The 15,955-nt window shown below is 43.1% G+C and overlaps 1 protein-coding gene across 2 annotated transcripts in view; it reads left to right on the forward strand.

Moving 5' to 3' along the window:
• The first annotated feature begins 11,285 nt into the window (after window positions 1-11,285).
• Window positions 11,286-15,955, forward strand: part of LOC119016924 (oxysterol-binding protein-related protein 10) — a 70,155-nt gene continuing 65,485 nt past the window's right edge. The window contains exon 1 of one of the 2 annotated variants that reach the window (XM_037093289.1): window positions 11,286-11,865. In XM_037093289.1, the coding sequence (XP_036949184.1) occupies window positions 11,612-11,865 (254 nt within the window). In that variant the 5' untranslated portion in view covers window positions 11,286-11,611. The remainder of the gene's footprint in view (window positions 11,866-15,955) is intronic. The other variant, XM_037093290.1, reaches the window with a different exon arrangement.

Here is a 15,955-nt window from a genome sequence, read left to right on the forward strand (position 1 = left end):
GAGAGTCCGGTCATTAATCGACAGTGAATTGAAGACTCCTCCTCTTTCTTCTTGGGTGGAGTAGAGGACAATCGATGCTAATGTAATGTCCTTGAGTGTGGGCGCAGCGGAGCAAAGTATGACTCCAGCTGATCCAGACTGCTCGGGACGGACCTCGGTTCCCCCTCGGCATACTGATGAGCTGCATTATAAAGGCTCATTATGCTAAAAACACAGCAGCGTATAAATGGAATGGATGGGTGGAGTCCATATTCGCATGATCCTCATTCCTTCTCCTCTGTGCCCTTTACAGAGAGATGAGCCCGTCAGAGTGGTGGTCCCAGAACGAGACTAAATTATTCTCCTAATCAGGAGTAGATAGTGGAGTCGTCCTCGTGAATGTATGGGCTCGTAATGGCTGTATTACTCTGAGCATTTTCTAATAAAGACAAGAGTCATCAGAGACAGACTTTTCCATCTATTCATCACGCTTGGCGGCTGAACATTTGGTCAGAGATGGAGGGATGATGAAGACAGAATGGTGTCAGTGTTGAAATGGATTTCCAGACCCTGCTTAAAAATCAGTGCCTGAATCTGTAAGTGTTCTCTAAGGCCTTACAAACTGGAGAGACCCTACATATCTTCACAAAAAGAAATGCACATAATCCCCTTACACCAGTCACCCTTATGCTCCACCAAGCTAGGCTAACAGAGCTAGGCTAAAAGCTAGTTAGGCTAATTTAAACAGGACTAGCTAGCTTGAATTACCTTATTTCTTAGCGCGATAACAGTTACAAAGATGTCAGATTATCTAAATTAGCATTTTTTCACCTACCTACGGGAAATGACAAGGCCGGAAATGTCAGCTAATGTAGGTTTAGACAAGGCTAGCTGGAGCTAACTGAACTTGTGATAAATGTCCACAGTAAGTAACTGCCCGTTGTGGAAGCTAGGCTAGTTTTAACAGCAGAACAGTTTTAACAGTCATTTTATTATATCTTGACACAGCTAGCTAGTTTGCTGTAGTGCGTCACGTGTCATTGTAATTACACCGTTTGGTCACTACGAAACTGTCTTCAAAGCCTGGAGCTCTTCCCGGGAGCACAACCAGCTGTTCAGCACCATTATCATTTAGTCATGTATCTGACAACTTCATCAGTGTTCACTCATTTGTAGTTCTTTCCTTGATACCTACAACACCCGAGGGAAATAGGGACTGCTTAGCTGCTCAGTGTTGTTCTGTGTTTTCACTGTACTTCTCTCAATCATCTATTACTACTAACTAAAAAGCAGTTATCAAGAATAACTTGCGGAAAATGTTACAGTAACTAAAGTAGCTTTAGCTAAGGCTAGCTGGAGCTAACGGACACAGTTTTAGCTGGAATATCTGATTTTTTTGGGGTCATTTTGGATTAGCGGACACGAGTTGCAAACACGACATTGTCATTTCATCTGTTCTTTTAAGCTGATTTACAACAAACCTGTCGGCAAACATGGCTACCTGATCCAGTCCAATAAGTTGATATTTTGACGTCTCATATTCTAGAAAAGCACATGTGCTAATGATAACATTTGGCTTTCTATGGCGGCTCCATTATTGTCCCAGTAAGTCATGACAGTGAGCCAAAAATACAAAATATCCGGACCATGACGCTAAAGAGCTTTTTCATGATTGTTGTTGTCATTGGTTTTACAATCTATGCGTATCATACTGTGTACTATATCATGTCTGCTGTGAAAAAAGGCCTATTGCCTTAGTTGTTCAGCTGTCAATCTGAAAGTGGTGAGATTGTTTTACGATCCATTTTGTATAGCAGCCCTTCCACAATCAATCCTTTATGGCAATGTAAATGAAAATCAATTTAGGGTCTGACTCAGTCTTGATCAAATATGTCCGAACTATTTCTGCATTTATTGGCAGCATTCCCCCAATCCTCCAAAGACAATTACATCACATCTCGGAAGGTGATCTCATCATTTTCTCAACTAGGCCAAGTGTAGGCCTGGTGTTCTGGCCAGTAGATGTCTCCAGTGTGCTTCAGAGAAATACACATCCGCCACTGCCTGCTGTGGATGTAAATCACAGACTTACAGCCTGCGTACATTTATTTTCTGCAGCCATGTAGCAGGTTAGGCGACAGTTAGTTTGAAATACAGCGCGTTTTTCCTGATGACGCTTTTGACGGCGTGCACCCACGGCTCTGTGTTACCTCTTCTTCCCGACATTTGCGAGATAATAAAATCTTAATTAGCCAGTAAAGAAAGCCATTGTGGCATTATTGCTGCTTTGAATGCTCCTGAAAATGTCAGGTTAAATTATAAAGTGGTTTCAACTCAGAAGGTGATGAGGTGAAGCCTTAACGGAAATTGGATGCGCAAAAACAAGTAGGGGAATAAAACAGGCACACAGCAATGCTGGGCTACCATGTGTGTGTGTGTGTGTGCACTGTGCGTGTTTTCCTGGTGTCTGGGGAAAAAGGATATTAAAGTGGCGAGCAATGACAGCGCAGAATAAAAAGAAGAAAGACGGTGTTTCTGTTCACACCGTCCTCTGCTCTCATCCCACTGCAACAAGCTTCAGGGAAAACGACCGTCCTCAGACTGTCACATCTTGACACTGGTACCTTTTCTTGACCGTCTGCTTAACAGAAAAAGTCTGAAATACGAAGTAGAGCCATTAGCTGTTCTCTCCCCGCTCCTGTGACAAACACCAAAAAGTGTCAAGTGATAGCGTGAATTGAGGAGTCCCTTTGCTCCTGTTCAACTGAGCCATAATTGAGCCCACAGAGAGCTTTATTGCCACCTTTATTGAAGGTTTGTCACAGCTGTCCTTGTATCTCTCTCCACCTTTTGTGCTTTCGGGCCTGGAAGGTGATATAATAAGGAAGAAAATCCTCAAAGTGCAGGCTTAATTAGTGTAACAACTTCCACCGTGACCTTTACCTCAGCTGTCATATACTGGTGGACAGAAATAGATTTTTTGAAGAATCAAAAGGAAGACGAAACCATTAAAACACTGGATCAAAATGGACACTTTTTCCATTTTGTTGCACTTTTCCCTTTCTGTCATGTCTTTACATGTATTTTCATACTTACACCTGAATGTTATCAGTCAGGTTTTGCTGGAGGATATGTTGACAAGCCACTGACCACATAAAACACGCAGTTATGTCCAATAAAATTATGGATTTATCTGGTTTTGAACACTGTTGGATTAATTTGGGTTAATGTAAGTATGCAACAAAACATTTTATATACTGTAGGTCTCATTGTTTTTAGACAGCTGGTATGTTTCTTGTTATATCTTCAAAAGCGTAAAAAAAGCAGTGAGTACAGACGACCCTTTGAACACTGATGCATTCACATATCATTCTATAGACTAAAGCACCTTGGAATGGTGATATCTTCACTTCCTGTTGTATATACTGTAGTGGCTCTGAATGGCGATGTATTCAGCTAGTGGTGAATGTTCTGAAGTGCCTTTGAATGGCGACGCGTTCACTCACTGTTGAATGTACTGAAGTCTCTTTACATGGCGATGCATTCAGTTGCTGTCTTGCCTTCTTGAGTGCCTTTCTGTGTGATGCTTTCACTTGCTGTTATATGTTCTGTGTCTAGACTTTAAACAGTGATGCATTAAATTACCATTGTTAGTATCCAAATGCCTTTAGACAGTAATGCCTTCATTTGGTCGATGCTGCTACTTCTGTGGATAGGCAAGTTGGTCAACGAGACTATATTTAAGGTGAATTAAACTTTAAAACTTTACCTCAAATGGGAACATTCGTGCCTGAGTCACATCAGATAGATGTTGATTGGCAGTGGTGGTTGTTTAATGGTGTGTATATCAACAGCGAAGCAAGTTTGTTTGCAGATTGACTGTAAATTTCAGTGTGTCAGCGTTCAACATTATAGAACATTAACACCCCGAAAATGGAGGTCAGCTCCACAGATTACTGCTGCAGTCAGGTTGATAAACAGGAGTGATGATGAGTTTATTTTAGTTGAGTTTATTCCTCCAGAGGGTCTGGCTCTAATTATATTATGTCTAAATCAGCATATTTAAATAAGACGTCCATTTACCATTGTCACCCAGCAAATACAACCTGCCATGGATTTCTTTTAACCCAGCTCTTTGCTGTAGGAATGTTTGGACGTAAACACACTCTATGTCACTGAAGCGGTCTCGTACGTACTCAGATGCTAAGTGCTTTTGAGTTAATATACCGGCCTTAATTACCTGGCCTCTGTCTTGCAGAGGTGTGGAGGTGTCCTGACCTTCAGAGTAGAGGCTGATTGTAGCATCCTGCTTCCACATTTATCCCAACCGTCTTCTTTGGCTGCCGTGATGAATATGCATGCCTTCATGTTGCAGCCCAGCATGAAGAGAGTCAGATATTCACACACACACACACACACCCTTGAACTATAAATCCCTCTCTCTCAGTTTACAGTCCTACACATACAGTCTGTTGACCTTGTCAGTGTACAGGGTCAACAGCCGCCTTCCAATCCATTAAGTAGTTATTGGCGTGGTTGTTGGTCCTTGTGAATAATCCAGGCGGTTCTTCAAACATACACATGCTTTTCGACAAGTCAAGCATCACCACCCCATGGCGTTCGAAATGTTTACTCCCTCCGAAATGAAATAAGCCGAAATACAACTACAGTGATCTGACGTTACAGTTTTAAGATTACATTAGAGTAAAAACAAAAGAGAGGAAAAGACTCTTTCACGCATCAAACAAGCTTCTTTCCATAGAGCAGATTCAGGGAGACGTTTTACGGAGGCGTGCTGGCGGGCGGCAGAGTTTTGAAAATAAGCAGATAAAATGTTCCCAAAACAAACAGACTCGAGATAATCTCAGTTCCTGCGGTTGCCAGGAACAATTAGACCAGGTGAAATGCTAATCTGATCCAGCTGTTCTTTTGTGAATGCAGCGTCAGCAGAACAGAGACAAGCCAAGGTCAGCCGTCGCCTCCCTGTACATTAGTGTTGGGTTTTTGGTTCGGACTCTCAGGGAACAGGAGGGATGTGAGGATCATGTGTGCGTCTGTATTTGCACACAAAGTGACGGGGCGGCGTGCAGATATCTTTCAGGGACAAGGTCAGACAAGCCCACAAAGCCAACGCTGATAAGATCGATGATGAAATACACCCATCCTTACTGAAATCTTCTCTGAGTGTTCACTGACGCAGCAATCATTGTTCGTTCTGACATACTGTATGAATGAGCAAAACTCTCCATGCTGCCACTCGGAGTGTTCGCCTTTGAGATGCCAGGGTCCATTTTAAAGCAATGAAATATTATGTGGTGCAAAATCGGAGCGATGAGAACGTATGCTGATGAAGGACTTCCTAACACTACTTTATCTTTAAAGCTGAGTCCTGGGCTTTTCCTCTGCTGAGCCTCGCGATCAATCATCAATTATTTTCTGAGAGGCTGTCAGACATTAAATGGCAAATGTGCCGGACAGCAGCACACTTTGATCAAGCAAAGTCTTTTGCTGCTGCAATGTAGTGAAATATCATAAGTGAAACCACTTCTTCCTTCACTTAATGGAGTGTGTGGACACTTGAACGTTTCAAACATAAAGGTGTAGAACATCAGTTTTTCAACATTATTATGTACCTGACTGCAGAAATTTCCTCTTTCAGCCACAAGAACATCAGTGAGGTGCACTGTCATGTTAAAACAGGAAAGGGGCCTTCCTCAAACTGCAGCAAAAAAGTTTTAAACTCAAAGGAATCTGACAAAATGTGTTCACTTCACAGCTTCTTGGTTGATGAACAACTGAAAAAATGATGGATAGCGAAAATCTGGAGGGCTATCAGGCCATAGTTCAAGGTGAAACAACATATTTGATAACCATTAGCTAACATTAGCATTTAACCACTTTTTAGCTAAAATAACCATCTGATTATGTGCAGTGCATGTCACTTCCAGGCTTAGATAAATGCATTAAAGATATGTGTTGATAATTTTGGATAACTTTAATTTTTTTTTGTACGTTGTCCTTTCAGTTAATATTTTTGTCTACATTTGAGAAAAAACCTTATACACTTAATGTGTAAAAAAGTTGATTTCTGAGTTCCAAAGCTGTATCAGCTGAGCATCATATTACAAGAGTCGTAGGACTGCTTCAGCATGATGACAATGGCCCACATTACCTCTGAGAAAATTATTTTAATCAGATTTATTTTTGGCCGTAAGTGTAAAAATATAACACTCAACAATTAAATTTAAAAGGAAGAGTCTGGCAGGAAAAGGATGGAGTGTTCTGACTTAGTTCACACAACGCACCACGGTAATTACGCTTTTATGGAAGGTCAGAGTGACATCGCTGACCTTCTCTCCAGTCTTGGCATTGATGCCGGCTTGAGGGGCTGGTTCCCACATTAGTCAAGATTTGGATGCGATCCTTGTGAAAAATACGTGAACAGGGTCCCGTTTGTGCAAACCAGTGTCACGCTCACATTTGTTCTCATTGTACGCTATGTACCATATTGACATTTCTACAATATAACGATCATAACACGTGTTCACCTGACTGTCGTATCAAGTGTATGGAATGATGGTGGATTTACAGGCCAGAAGGCTGTCAAGCCAGTGACCACAGTTCGAAACTGCGTTTCAACATTTGTGTTTGAGACCACTAGATATTTTTAAGGAGATCTCTGGACAGGTTCCAACTGTTTGTGGTGACAAAATCAGGCATTTTAAGCAAAAACCATCATCTTTTCCGGATATCCACATAATAAAGCTGATTACTTTCATTACTAGATTTTTCTTTAAGTTGGTTGAAATGTCAGAGGCAAAGGGATTTACAGTGTCTCATTTTCATTGCTCCACAAATCAGATAATACTGTCAACTATCTATTTTCACCATGTTTTTTAATCAGGCCATGAATGATATATGAACAAATCCCTCTGTGAAAACCTAAGAGTAAGAATATAGACAAGAACTTTTGTGAAGTTCCACTGAAGTTGAGATGATGGTCTTTAAAGATATCTATTGTAAATTTCCATACATTTTTCAAAAAAGGGGAAAGTTTGTTTTGCTGATAGATATCACCATGAGATTTTCCCAACTGATCACTTACTTTATGACGTTTAAAATATATACATATATTGTGTTTGAATTTGCAACTGAAGGTATTTAATTACATATTAGATGAACACCAACATTTGTATTTCAGTGTTTTCTTTAGTCTGAAACAAAACAGCCCCAAATCTCAAAACTGACAAGTGTAGCCGAAGTGCCTCCTCTTCTTAAACCTCACCCACCTGCGAGTGGACCAGTGTCATTACAGTCTCATGATGTGGCAGACAAACACTGTTCAACCTACCGTTAAATCAAACTTTGAACAAAAAACAAAATGTACCATGCAGATTTTTGCGGGAAGTGTGTGCGAAGTGATGCACAAGAGACCGGGAAGATTTCCTTTTGAAGTGGTGCAGCTGCGAAAAAACACGGAGCCTTGGGACCGAACAATTCAGCGGGTGTCAACATAATATAACTTCAATGTAGAATCCGGAACAAGCTGACACAGAACAGCACAGAAAAGGACGATATTACCGTGAAGTAGCTCCTCTGTGGACCGACATCTTTTAGTTCTTTCAGTTTTTAAAGTTAACACTTAAAGTTTAAAACTTTCTTTAGCTGACACACAAACTAAGAAATGTGATGCCATCCTGCCACAAACGATGCTGCTGTTGTTAGTTCCTAAAAAGCAGACACTCTGGTGCTGTTGGGTTTTAAAGTATCTCCCCGGCTGTAATGGCTCTGGTGCCAGGAGCAGGCTGGTAGTGGAAGACGATGAGGGCCCCGGCTCAGGCGGTCACAGCTGCCATAAATCTGACCGAGCTGACGCAGGACTGTAGTGGAGGAGATTGCTGCGATGTAAGTGTGTAGCCGGGGGGAAAAAGACAGGCATCGACTCACAGCTCGGGGCGGGGGGATGAGCTCGCTCCTGTTTTACAGTGCCGAGGGGAGGAAAACGGACGTGGCTCCTGCAGCAGCTTGTTCGGTCTCAGCAGAGCGATGGTGATGATGAAGCGGAGGAGAGACTGGAAGAGGGTGAACAGGAGGAAGCAAAGGGGATGATATTGCAGAGTTTGCAGAAGACGATGCAATACGAGGACGCTGTTTGACCAATTTCTGTATCTTGACAGAATCTCTCATCTGCAAAAAAAGTTCACCTCAGAAGGAAATGCAGTCATTATCTACTCGGCCTCCAGGTGATGGACACTGTTTCTGGAGCTTTGCAGCAAAACAGTGTTGCAGCACTCTCCTAGATAACTGGAGTAGAAGGGGAATTGTTTTAAAAGGTAAATAGACAACAAAAAAAAATGTAACACACAACCATAAAATGGCTCCCTACAGATGTGCGGCCTAACCAAAGTCTTCAGAAGCTTATGTCCAAACTGATGGCAGTGGTGCTGACCAGCACATCAGGAGAAGTTTGGGGTTCAGCATCTTGCCCAAGGACACTTTGACATTCAGACTATAGGGGAATTGAACCAGTGACCCTCTGATAAGAAGATGCTGGTTCTACCCTCTGAGCCACACCCACCTTCTTTGGACAATGTAAGGGCTAATGCTTTCAGCTCAGCAGCTACTGTGAAGATATCTGCTCATGCTTGTATAAAACATATTTTCAAAACAGTTCAGTTCAGTTACAGTTAAATGAAAAACAGCTCCCATTAAAAAAATTGTGCTCCGTCATGTGTGGGCAACTTCATTTCTCTTTCATAACCAATAAATTCACCACAGCTCTCTCTCTGGTGTCTCTAAAAGTGGACCCTGTGTTTACATATTTGGGCGCGTAAACGGAACAATAGCTTTTGGAAATGGTCCAGTGGAATCGCCTCGGGTAGCAGTTGGGGAAATGTGCTGCAATAGTTGCAAATTAATCCTTGGGGGGGGGGGGAAATGCGCCTGTCAAAGAGCTTGTTTTTAGCCGCTGACAGGCTGAGATTGTTATTCGAAATGCTCTGACAACATTATGGAAAGAATCCCTACGGAGATAGACCTTTTCAGACAGGCAGCCTTTGTTTGATGGGGGATGTAAAAGCTGTTTCTCCAAAGCCACCAGACTCCTTTAGCGAAAACAGACATTTGACCCCGCAAGAACACACGAGTTTAAGGTCCACTGCTGTTTGTCTGACTCGATGAAACACTGGAGTCGGAATGTCATTTAAACGTTATTAATTCAAAACATGATATGACGGCTTAAGTAGAAAAGCATCCTTAGAAAACAAAACACAGAAAGGAAGCCTCACTTTTACAAGGGATAAGATGATGAGCTTGGTGACATCGAACACGAGTTTGACTCAGATAAAAGAGCAGGATGGAGATGCTAACAACGTTAATCCAAACAGGGATATTTCTAACCTGTAAATCACCAGTATAGTCTAATACAGTAAGCTAAGATCATGCCTCTTGGATAAAATAACACTATTGAAGGTAACTGAAGTAACCCAGTTAGTTGGACTTGAGTATTTTTGGTTTTCCACAGACAGTAACAGACACTCCATCCTCAGAGATCTGAACATATTGAGTATCTCTTCGTACAAGCACATGACTTCAACATGTGAAGAAATCCAAAGCTTGACAACGTGTGAAATGAAGGAGACATGATAAAGTCTTTTCCTAGTATTTACAGAAAATGCTAAATTGACAGTTAATGACAATGACCTCAGAGTCTCTCGTTATGAAATGCAGCTGACCCGAGCTTGACTCCCAGCACGAGCATTTAACAAACCATCGACTTCTCTCTCTCTCTCTCTCTTGTATTGATCTTCACTTCTGTGGCTGCCTCAGCTGACAAGCAGCAGGAATCCATCCGCGCTCCGTTAAGTGTCCTTCGGAGATTCGGCGAGCCGTACCTCCGACCGCTCGGTGCAATCTCAGCCTCTTCTTAATAGCCTGCAGCACTCCTCGGGTCGGGTCTCCATTAACATGTCCTTTACAACACGGCTGTCACGGTCGTGTGTAAGTGAGTGTGGGGGTGACCAGGTCAAGTAATATGCATCCTCTCAGGCTCAATGACACATTACAACAAATACAATATTTTAATAAGAAATAACCATTGTGTCTTTGTCATGTGATCATTTGGGTGTCTGGGATACCTTTTGATTTGATTGTTTCCTGTTTACTTGAATGGTTTGATTTGCTAGTTTTAAGGTCCTAAAGTATTTTAGGAAAACATATTTCCTGTTCATCTTTTTATAAAAGCTGGTGGACTCTGAGATGATGACTATACATTGATGTGTTGGAATAACCGAGCGAAGTGCTGATTGCTACAGTCACCAACACCTTTGTCAGTTCTGTGAGCTGCGAACATACGGGAGCTGCTCCCAGTGTATAAGTTTAAGGGTTTTAGTGACTCTTCAACGAGATGACGTCACTAACGAGTAGTCTTTGTAAAGACGTGTTTTCACATTAGTCTGATATTTTAATAATTTCATGGGAAAAGTTGATTTTACTGGCTTGGAAAATGATCTTGTCATAGATGATCTGTGTGATTGAAATAACTCATACGGGATAAAAAAAAATTATGTCTTTCTCCATTCACTGAAATAAGGTCCCATGGGGTTCACTCGAAGCAGCTTGACTTCGGCTCTCTATTACGTCGGTCGAGCTGTGCGGAGCAATCTGTTTTCTTTTAGGTCCCCATCTACCTCTGTTATGTCAGAGAACGCTGCAACGCTGTTCTGCTGTGAAGCTCCAGAAATGTTTTGTCCACCATGAACCTTCACCTAACTTTCCATCAGCAGGAGGTTGAGACTGACTAATGACTGAGTTTTATACTTTTTGGGTGACCTGTTCCTTTAAATGTACCCTCTAACACAACTGGGACAGTGTGGACGACGGATGATTTCATGTGCTTGATAACATTACTGCATTCTTTTTGTTACAGCATGTCATAATGTTGCAGGAGTGCCTGTCACGTTCCCAGCCCAGGGGTCAGAGTCCTCTACAGGGGGTCACAAGATGGACCTGATGAGTCACACAGGACAGAAATGTGTTACACAACATCAGCAGCGTTTCATTTATCACGAACCTGTGTCGATTGTGAAACCAAAGCTTTTGGAAGTGTCCTAAAAATAGTCCTCTCTCAGCCTCACACATGAGTCATCCCAGGCTTTTCCTGCTGATGTTTGCAGTGTGGAGGGGGTGTTACTCTTCTTCTTCTCCTCTTCTTCTTCTATTTGGTGTGATGATGTTCGCATTGTAATATCCGGGGAGGGTGTCCACAGAGAGGGAGGGGGCGTGGCCTTTCCTACCAGGAAAACGCTGGAGGGAGACCCACAGTGCCACAGACACGCACTGCAGAGGAGAGAGCAGCACGCAGCGAAAACACGCCGCCACAGAGGAATATGTCCGCTTTCTCCCGCACCGAGGGACGCGTGAAGCACCGCAGCGGCGCGGCGGCACCGCATGCAGCGACTCTGCTTTAGTCCAGCAGACACGTTTCAGCCTGTTCAACACTTATGCGCTGCTGAAATCTTCCCTACTGCTGCTGCTGCTGCTTGTGGTCCATCCCCGTCCCCTCCTCCTCCTCATCCCCCTCTCTTCCTCCTCCTCCTCCTCCTCCTCCTCCTGCACTCGTCCCGTCGCCAGGATGGACAAGGCGCTCTGCAGTCCGCACCTCGGGGCCAACAAACCCAACTCTTCCCCGTCGGACCGCGGGGGCTCGTCGTCGAGGAAGCCCGGGAGGACCGGGTCGCACAGCCCCGGCTCCGGCTCCCTCGGTTCGGGGGGCAGCCGGGGAGCCGTGCTGGGGAACAGCATGAATCTGCAGCAGCAGGCGCGCAGAAGGCAGCTGGAAGGAGTGCTGAGCAAATACACCAACCTGATCCAGGGCTGGCAGAACAGGTGAGCACATGGAGGGGAGAGGAGGAGGAGGTGGGGGCACTTTGGCCGCTCGTGTCACAGCTTCGTGTTGTTATTTGCCCCGTCCACGTTGCACTTTTACCACCACGTCACTGTGAGGGGGAGGAGGAGGAAGAGGAGGAGGAGGAAGGGTGAGGAGGTTCAAAATCCAAAACCCTGCTGCACACATGCTGGAGAACTGTTTGACTCGCTGTAACAACTGTGTTTTCATAGTTAAATGTTCAGTTTTAGTTGAAATGTTCTGACCCAACTCTAGACTCAGTGGTGGTGTTGTGTTGAGAGCTGAAACCGCAACTATTGTAGTTCATTAAAGGTGCAGTATGTAGTTTTGGGGAAGACGTTGTAATCAGAAGAGAGCGACTGAACAAACAGACTGAACTTTACTAGGTACAAAGAGTGTTCTGGGGACCTTATCTTCCTCTGAGAAAAGCTTCTATAATCTCAGTTTGTCATTATTTACATTTTAATTTCTTCTCCTAAACTACACAGTGCCCCTTTAAAGTGATTTCTTGTGAAGAGGAGACACAGTTGAGCTGTTTTTGAGTTCTCACATGTGAATATTTGATGGTTATCTTGCTCATCTGTAGGGAAGGGAATTAAAACCTGACCAGTACCTATGTTTTTTTTTTTTGCAGATTTATCAAACTCTTGTGACAAAGATATGTAACAGAGGCAGGATATTTTACCATACACTTTTGTAACTTTTGTATTAATTGTGACATATTACCAATCGCATATTGTTGTGGACGGGACATCGTGTCAGAGGATGCTGCATCAGAGCCAAAGTAGAACCTTTTTAAATTAGTTTATTTTATCGTTGGTCTGACAGAAATTCACAGATACTGATGATTGGAAAAATGCTGATTATTGCTCCTGACAGTCAGTCTGCCTGTGGTCTGAAGTGACATCAGTGCACTGAAACTGTACAAACAAGAAATGACAACATATGTCACCAAACGATATAACGGTCAAGCTCTCATGGGAATCACAGACCAGCATATGATATGATTCATGTTACATTATAGTACTGCAGTGACAACCGTATGTCACTACTGAAGAGTACAAAATACACCTGAGGGCAGAAATGCATCGTGGTGTCAGTTTCCCAGACTTTCACACGAACTGAGATGAAGCAAGTTACCACAAAAGTGACTGTTTGTGCCCATTTGTGATAAATAGCCTTAAACTGCGTTCATAATGTTTAAAGGAAGGACAAAGCACATTATTTTCAATGTGTGTAGTTTCAAGTCACAAAGTCGTGAATCTGTTGAGTCAAACCTTCAGGGGAGTCTGTTCAGAGAGGAAGCTATGCAATGTATTTCCGTGTCGGTATTTTGTCTGGGGACGTCCAAACTTGGGCTTCCGGAAACCATTGGGCAACAATTGTAGATAATAATCAACAGATCAGTGATGAAAATCAGTTATAGTTGCAGTCCTGTTGTATTGCAACACACCAGACAGACATCTTAGTATAATGCACATCAGTGTATGACTGCAACGATTGTTTAAATGATTAATTAATCTGTAGTTTATCGTCTTGATTAATTAATTGTTTTTTCTTATTACAGTTTTCTGTCAGTCAGCTAATCAATTATTCAACTAATGGGTCCAGCTCTACTTGATTACAGCAAGAGCTAGACTTACAGACCCTCTGGGCTGACACTACTGTATCTGGAACTGCTATAATTCTTAAAAGAGACATATTATGTTCATTTTATTTTGGGTTACTACTAGAATAGGTTTACATGTATCAGTTTTTTCTCACACTGTCCAGGGCTCCAGCTCTGTATTCCCCTTCTGTCTGTCTGTTTTTAGAAAATTTCTCTTTAATGCCCAGTCTCCTCTGATTGGCCAGCTCACACATGCCTGAGCCAGCACCGCACACCGTGTGTGCCAGTTGGCTCTTCTGTGTTTTCAGCTTTCCGTTAGCTTGAATATTTGCACGAATTACACAGTTGTGTGACACTGTGACGCAGCGATGTCAAGAAGTCACAGAATTGGAGGTGGGACTAGTGACGAGGCGTTTAAGGAGCGGTGTTTTCTGTTGGAGAGAGGACCTCCTGTTGTTATACTATGTCTGTAGTCATTAAAACAACTGATAGACAGACAGTTCAAATGAAGATGTTCAGTTTAGTGTCACATGTGCCTGAGAAAAAACTATTGACAACGATCAATCAATGATCTGGTTATAAGATTCCTACTGATAGTATTTACTATGGCACTGTTGTACTGGATTGTGTCAGACTGCCTGATGAAATGGTACCTCAGTGTGTTTGGCATTTAGCCTGAAATGTCCGTACAGGTGTCGGTGGTTGTTAATGATATAACATTATTTATTTGTTTCATGGCTCGTGCCCTGTGGTTTCCTGATATCCTGCAGCCGCTCTGGTGATGAAGAATGCCTCGGCAACAACTGTAGAGATCACAGCGGTGCATTTATTGTGCGACTGCTCTTCATGCAGCATTCATGGTTTCTCTCCGCGCCCTGTCCGGTTTACTCAACTCACACCCGGCCGAATCCTGTGGTTGTGCAGTGAGTTTTAACTTGAGCGTATTGCTCAAGCCCGCACTTGTTGTTGAGAAACATCTGGGTTTTGTTTTTTTTTTCTTTTTTAAAGCCTTCTTTTCTTGCCAATTTCCTGTTTGCTTGCTGCACTCTTTCATAGTTCCGTCAGAATTATGCAGGGTTTTTCTGTTCTGCAGCTGTAGCGTCATTTGGGATTGAAGTTCTTTTCTTTTTTTTTTTTTTTGTAACAGAAATAACTGAGTCACAACGTCCCATTGTCGCTGTGGCGGTGCTGCAGAGGAGCTGAGACTGTAGTGTGTGTGAGATCTGGGCTGTGAGCCAGTGCATGTGAGAGTGGGCCGGGGGAGGCGGAGGTGGAGAGGAAAGAATGGCTGCTCCCCGCTCTCCCATTAAACTGACAGGCCTCCGATGCACAGAACTGCATCTAGATACCGACCCGAAGGAATACCCGGGGCCTATGACTCACGATGAAGACGCGTGCTCATTTTTCAAGGAGGTAAAAGAGAGGTGGCGTTGGTGACGGCGGCCGCGTGGGATTTGTTGTCAGTCATCTCCACTTCAGCACAAAAATAAATCTCACAGTACATAATGCGTGAGGTGCCGTGTTCAGGATTGTGCGGATTTTAAGTTGATAGCGGGAGGCGTGTTAGAGGATCGGTTTGTTCTACCTGTCCCGGTTCAATTTCAAAGTGAAGGCGAAGGTCTCGCTTTCTGGGAGAGATTCCTTTCAGCTCGCTGACCCTGAGCGAGCGGCGCGGCCTTCCAGCCGACCGAGACTGAAAAACATCCTGGAAGTGTAGCCTGAAATCGAAAAAGGCCGTTTTTAGATAAGATGAAATATTTCTCATGAAATCAAAAACCTGGATTTGTTACAGTACTGACCTGCTGCCATAACTTCTACCACAAGGTCCACTGTTAAAGTTAATAATTACAGTAAGAGTAAAAAAAAAACTTTTGTTCATAGATTGTGCCTTTCCCTGAGCTCACGACTGCTTTTTTTTCTGCCATGTGAGATATTTTAATAAAGACACGCTAGGTTTTTATTAGAGGCGCACACAGAAAGGTGAACATCTTGAACAGAATTTTTAAAAACACCAATTAAGAAAAAAGGTCAGCTCGAAATGTAATATCAGTTTGTTTTTTTTTTGGTTTTTTTTCATTGTAAAGTCATTAGAGAAAGAAGAGCAGAACGTGGACAGTCCTAGGTGCCCACAGATTTTGTATTTATAGTAACAATCAGGAGGAGGAGATATTGGAGTAATTACAGTCGTCGGTCACGTTCTGATATCGATCATGTGGAGAAACACATTGTGTGAGCTTGGCAGGCGGCGTCGTGGTGGGCAACAGACCTGAGTGGAGCTAATTCTGCCACTGTGTGGGTGGCCATGTGTCAGTGTGAAGGGCTGTTATGTTGTGTAGGAACTGTGTGTGTGTGTGTGTGTGTGTGTGTGTGTGTGTGTGTGTGTGTGCGCGTGTGGAGAAAATGTGCTGGGTGGCCATTTTTTTGTTTCTATACAGACATATACAGTCTGTACTGTATCCTAT

Source organism: Acanthopagrus latus, chromosome 3 (assembly GCF_904848185.1).
Source record: "Acanthopagrus latus isolate v.2019 chromosome 3, fAcaLat1.1, whole genome shotgun sequence".
NCBI classification, from domain to species: Eukaryota; Metazoa; Chordata; class Actinopteri; order Spariformes; family Sparidae; genus Acanthopagrus; species Acanthopagrus latus.